The sequence below is a fragment of the Limulus polyphemus genome, unplaced genomic scaffold (assembly GCF_000517525.1).
Source record: "Limulus polyphemus unplaced genomic scaffold, Limulus_polyphemus-2.1.2 Scaffold9807, whole genome shotgun sequence".
In the NCBI taxonomy this organism is placed as follows: Eukaryota; Metazoa; Arthropoda; class Merostomata; order Xiphosura; family Limulidae; genus Limulus; species Limulus polyphemus.
In genome coordinates, this window is record NW_013675417.1 from 7,397 (window position 1) to 13,717 (window position 6,321).

The following is a 6,321-nucleotide window of genomic DNA, read 5'->3' on the forward strand; positions in this document are numbered from 1 at the left end:
ATTTATCGCTGGCTTCTCTGCCAGGCTTATATACTAAAAAGAGGGCGTCTAGCAAACACTCGGACATTTGCGGGGTTAAAGATAATTCGAAAAACTCCAGCGCGCATGCTCCCAGCGTCACGCGACTTCCGCTGTCGTAACAGTACTCTTGTTTATGTTTAAAACCATAATGGATACTGTGTCTCCTAGACACTTACATGTGCAGCAATGTATACACCTGACTCATCTATCTCTACTGGTTCAGTTTAGATCTGGTTATGTGAAAGACTTCTATATTAGCGTCAATAATAATTTGACTTCTCCCAGGTATTTCCATAACTCTGTTTAACCTTACAGGGACACATTCTAAGAAACTCCTCTGTTCAGATGTTCTGTTGCCTACTCTAGGTATAAAGCAACAGTGGACTTAAAAATGTACTGTTCTTAGGCTAAACGCATTATGCCACTCTTCTAATTTCTCATATGTATTAAATTTGTCCACATTTCATCTGAAAAGTACAAATTGATAAATTTATTTTTGTGTCTGTCTTTTGGTGCAAATATACATATTTTTTATTTGTTGTTAAAACAAGTGTATTCCACGTGTTTTAAAGTTTTATTTGTAATTGCTCATGTTATGTGCCCCCCAATGGCACAGCGGTATGTCTGCGGACTTACAACGCTAGAATCCGGGTTTAGATACCCGTGGTGGGCAGAGCACAGATAGCCCATTGTGTAGCTTTGTACTTAATTACAAACAATTTCACCTGTAACACTTAGATCTACTACTATCCTCACCTTTGCTGTATTGTGTATTACTCTGAAGTGTATCAGTGCTGTTGTGTATCGACTTCTGATCCCCAGCCTCACTACTTCGCTTAATGTACATGTTAGGCATCTGACTGTATGATTGATTCAGCAATAAGTTATCGTAACTTTTTACTTTATTACATCAATCCTAAGGTTTACTCCCCTCATTTCTATGTCTGGTTTACCTTTGGTTAATGGCTATGTCAGTGTCGTAATTTCTTAGAAAAGATTACCCCAAAATAACACATGTCTTTAAATCTATCTGTTTGCAGATATAACACTAATGTCTAAGTTTTAAATCTCCTCTGACTTGAACACAGTGGTTTCCTAACATTTTAATTGCCTGCCCTACTTCAGAAGTTCAGATGCTTTTTTGAAACTTTTTTCCATGCATTATCTAATAACATTGTTGTTGTTTTTCTCTGTTAAATCTGTACTTAGAAGTGAAGATCTAACACCTGTGTTGATTAATTACTGACATTATATAACTTCTATGTTTAAAACTAACTACTAGTGAAGTCTCATTAACACTATCATGCTTGATCTGTTAACTAACGCTGCCACAACTACATCTATTATTTTTTGTAATTCAAGGAGGAATTATTTTTCTTGTAACTTCCGCTATTTTTGTTTTGCCATTGGCATTATAGATTTCTTTTTTAAAGTTTTGTTGAATATATCGTTTTGTGGCTTAGCATTAATTTATGAACTAACTTATTTTAAACTCTATTCCTTATTTCACAATCTGTGGTTTGTTAATCTTTAAATCCTGAAGACCCTGTGATAATGTGTAATAGTCACTACCATGAGATAAATAATGTGTTACTTATAATACTTATTTAAAATATCAGGATATACAGTCCGTGATGTTACACACAGATCACCGACTAAAGGATGTTTTTATGATAATAAGTAATAAGGCTGAGACATAATGTACAAGCAAAGTATATTTATAGGCATTTGTAATGCACAAAGAGAGAAGAAAAAAAGAGAAATAAAGTACTTAAATAGACCCCTTTAAAGATCTCATTTTGAACAACACTTTTTGTTAGTACATGTGACTATATATATATATATAAGCACTATTTAGTGAAGTCAATCCATTCTCAATACCCTCTATGATAATGACATAAGTTCTACAATTCAGTATATGGGAAGCAGAGTCTTGTTGCAAAAAGAATGGCTGGAAATAGACCCTGACCCTCACTCAATAACTGAGCGGAAATGCCGTAGAGAATCCGATGGAATATTCGAATGGTCTGACTTGGATTGAATTGGACTAGACAGAGACTGACAATATAATTGTTACAACAGCTTTTATACTGGCTTTTGCTAACTGGTTTTGGTTCTGAATATATAGGGTATAGCATGATTGTTCGAAATATGATTTGCTAGTCACAGTATTGGTGCTGAGTAAAGACAGGTTTGATTCCAGTTAGAAGATTATCTCACAAAACTTACAATAGATATTGACCAACACTGGACGTTGGTAAACCATAACTTCATGAGTTATCAGCGTCAATGTTGTTGCAATGTTTGTGAAGCTTCTTTATCGCAGTTTATTTTGTTTTAACATTGTGGGTATACGAAGCTTCCTTCTCCCTGAGTTATTTTAACATTGTGGGTGTATAAAGCTTCCTTCTCCCTGAGTTATTTTTAACATTGTGGGTATACGAAGCTTTCTTCTTTTCGAGTTATTTTAACATTGTGGGTATACGAAGCTTCCTTCTTCCCGAGTTATTTTTAACATTGTGGGTATACGAAGCTTTCTTCTTCCCGAGTTATATTAACATTGTGGGTATATGAAGCTTCCTTCTTCCTGAGTTATTATAACATTGTGGGTATATGAAGCTTCCTTCTTCCTGAGTTATTTTAACGTTATGGGTATATGAAGCTTCCTTCTCCCCGAGTTATTTTAACATTGTGGGTATACGAAGCTTCCTTCTCCCTGAGTTATTTTAACATTGTGGGTATACGAAGATTCCTTCTCCCCGAGTTATTTTAACATTCTGGGTGTATAAAGCTTCCTTCTCCCCGAGTTATTTTAACATTGTGGGTATATGAAGCTTCCTTCTTCCCGACTTATTTTAACATTGTGGGTATATGAAGCTTCCTTCTTCCCGAGTTATTTTTAACATTGTGGGTATACGAAGCTTTCTTCTTCCCGAGTTATATTAACATTGTGGGTATATGAAGCTTCCTTCTCCCTGAATTATTATAACATTGTGGGTATATGAAGCTTCCTTCTTCCTGAGTTATTTTGACGTTGTGGGTATACGAAGCTTCCTTCTTCCCGAGTTATTATAACATTGTGGGTATATGAAGCTTCCTTCTCCCTGAATTATTTTAACATTGTGGGTATATGAAGCTTCCTTCTTCCCGAGTTATTTTAACATTGTGGGTTTACGAAACTTTTTTATCCTTGTACTGTTGTGGGTTTCTAGTACTTCTTTATACCTGTTATATTTTAAAGTTATGGGTTTCTGATGCTTTTTTATCACTATTTTATTTTACCTTTGTGGATTTCTGAGTTGTTATAACGTTGTTGGTTTCAGAAGCTTGTTTCTCCTTTTTTGTGTGAACATTGTGGACTTCTAAAGTAAATACTTCTGTTTGTTTGAACGTTGTGAATTTCGGAATTTAACGTATCCGTATGTTATTTTAACGTTGTATGCTTCGGAAGCTTTTGTATTTCTGTGTTTGTTAACGTTGTGGATTTTATAAGCCACCCGTGTGTTGTTTTTACGTTGTGGGTTTTTAGTTTCCCATTTGCTTTTAATATTGTGAGTTTTCTGAAGTTTTTAACCCTGTTTTGTTTTCACATTCTTTATTCGTGTATTGCTATAATGATGTGGGTTTCTGAAGCTTATTTGTCCTTGTGTTACAGTGATGTTATCTGCTGTATCATTGTGGTGCTTTAATGCAGAAGCTACCTCTATGTTGAAACTTTGTAGAATGAACGGTAACTGCCTGTTGTAGAAAAACAAGCCTTCAGAAGACGAAAGGCGGAAGACTTTTGAAAAGTCGTCTTCTACAGCAGGCAGTTGGCGTCCATTTTACAAAATTTCATTATGAATACTCTGCCTAAACAATCTATCAAAGAATATCTCCATGTTATTTTAACGTTGTGGGTTTCTGAAGCTGCTCTGTCTTTGTGTTTCTTAAATATTGTGGGCTTCTAAGATTTATTTACTCCTGTGTTGCTGAAACGTTTTAGGTTTCCAAATCTTCAAAGTAATATCTTTTGAAATGTTATATCTGTTGACTAGGTGTTTTTTGTTGTATTTCAAATATACAAAAATGCCGAAGTTAGCTTTTCACGTAATATAATGTTATCCCTTTAATATCTGTCTACATAGCTTAACTAGGTATAGTAGATGTTGGCGGGGAGGATTAAGAGTTTCCGAGTTAAACTCAGCGTAACAAAACAGTAAACACAAAAACCAGCTGTTAAATACACAATTGTTAGTGATTTACTAATTAATTACATATACAGGTGTTAATGATTTATTAGTTAATTACAAATGAGTTATTCACTTGTTAGTAATTAATGTCTTATTTTTACAGACTTTGAAAGCTACTGGATTTTATCGTGGATGGTATGTATAATATTAACCTTTTCTTCTTGAAGTTTACGATAGAAAATTTTACGCGTGGCTTTTGTTGCAGTTAATATAACGGTAAATAGTCCAATATGAACACCATTGTAATATTAAATGTAATTGACTGTAACCTGTAATTAGTAAAGTTGTCAGAAATTATACGTGTAAATAACCTCTTATCATCCTTTCAAGTTTTATGAAAAATTAGTTTGGTTTTCACATACGAGAAAATCAGTTCTTTTAATGAAAGTACAAATAAAACGTGTAACTTCACCATTCTCTAATTACAATCGATATACCTATAAGGTGTAATTTCACCGCCCTTAGGATACATACAGTTGAAGTAAAACAAATAATTTGAAAAATAAGGATTAAAAACTAGGATGGACATGTATACGCAATGTCCACAAAAGTGTCATTAATGTGTTTAACTAAATAAACAGGTCTTATAAACATATTGTTACATATCTGCTTGTTTGTTAATTTCCGGTATAAATTCTTTCTGAGGAACTTCAGCGGTACAAGTCCCATCTTGATTAAACCAGTTTATTCTTTCTCGATACAAACTTTTAGTACACAGTAATTCCACAGCCAGTACGTTTTTTGTAACTTTCAACTTAACGACTTTTATAATACACGCTATAAATCACAGCGATTCACAATATCGATAACTTAGCTCTCTACGAGTGCAAAACACACACTAGTTCCAAAAAGAATCGTAAATTATCCGAAACTCACCGTGACTACTGTTCGCTTAACTTTCGTCCTCCCCCACCCGGCTTTTCTCTGCCAGGCTTATATATTAACAAAGAGGCGTCTCCAACATTTGAGTAGTTCCCTGATAATTCGAGAAACTCATTCACGCATGCGCCAGCAGTGTCACGTGACATCCGCTGTCGTAACAATGTTTAGAACTTTGAGAATGAAATAGGGAGTTCACCTGAGAAAAACTTATTTGGATTGTAAACAGAATTATATGGCGAAATTACTTTGTTTCCTTCTTTTTATCAATCACAATTAATGAAATTTAAACATTAATTTTAGTTCTATGTTGTGTAGTATTGTTCATTTACGTCATTTAAAGTTGTTGCTTAGTGTGGTATTGAGTTACGTGACTTACGTAGTGCAAAGTTGTACAGGTGGGTAGAGTAGTATTGTTCTGTTACGTCGCGTTGTATTGTTTAGTTACGTTATGCAAAGCTGGTCAGTTAAGTTGCATTGTGTAGTTATTCAGTTACATCATAAAAATTTATTCAATAGCGCCATGTAGTATTATTAGTACGCTGCGTGTTTTAGTAAAATAATTTCAAAATTTTATTGTTTCAGAACGATTCCTATGTCATGAGTATTGTTACTCCCGTAGCATCAGGTATTGCTGGAGGTTTAGTGGTTCTGGTCGTCTTACTTGTGTGCAGATTCATCTACCGATTTTATCGTTCTCGTGAGAACAGACTTAGAAAGAAAACCTTAAAGGTATGTATGTTTCAGTCCTCCAATCATGTGAGAAATCCTGAATTGGTGAAACTAAATCTTTAGTTTTGGTTCTCACAGTTAATAACTATTCTATTTAATCATAAAATGCTCTGGCAAAAGTATGGAGACACCCCTCGTAAGCAAGTATAGGCAGCGGAACCAGGAAGGGGGTATTTCAGTTTTGAACTCAATGGTTACTGTTAACAAAACAAATAGGCCCCCCTCCCCAATTCAAATTTATTCCGCCTCCTCTGTAAAAAGGTCGACTTGCCCATTCAGCATGCTCCAAAGGAGAACTCGGTAAGTATACAAACAGGGATGCAAAACACAAGTGGATTGACTGCATCATAGCATGTGTAAAATATGAATCTGGCAGAGAACCTGATGGAAAGTGGAAGTTTTTTTTCACAAAATAGTGGTATTGTTATTGACCTATTTTATTGGGGGGGGGGGGGGG

At 34.8% G+C, this 6,321-nt stretch overlaps 1 protein-coding gene across 1 annotated transcript in view; it reads left to right on the forward strand.

Moving 5' to 3' along the window:
• The window catches only part of LOC106476099, an 11,828-nt gene extending 5,901 nt beyond the window's left edge, over window positions 1-5,927 (forward strand). The window contains exons 3-4 of the mRNA XM_013936772.2: window positions 4,357-4,388; window positions 5,718-5,927. Coding sequence (XP_013792226.1) covers window positions 4,357-4,388; window positions 5,718-5,927 — 242 coding nt within the window. The remainder of the gene's footprint in view (window positions 1-4,356; window positions 4,389-5,717) is intronic.
• The last annotated feature ends 394 nt before the right edge of the window (window positions 5,928-6,321 follow it).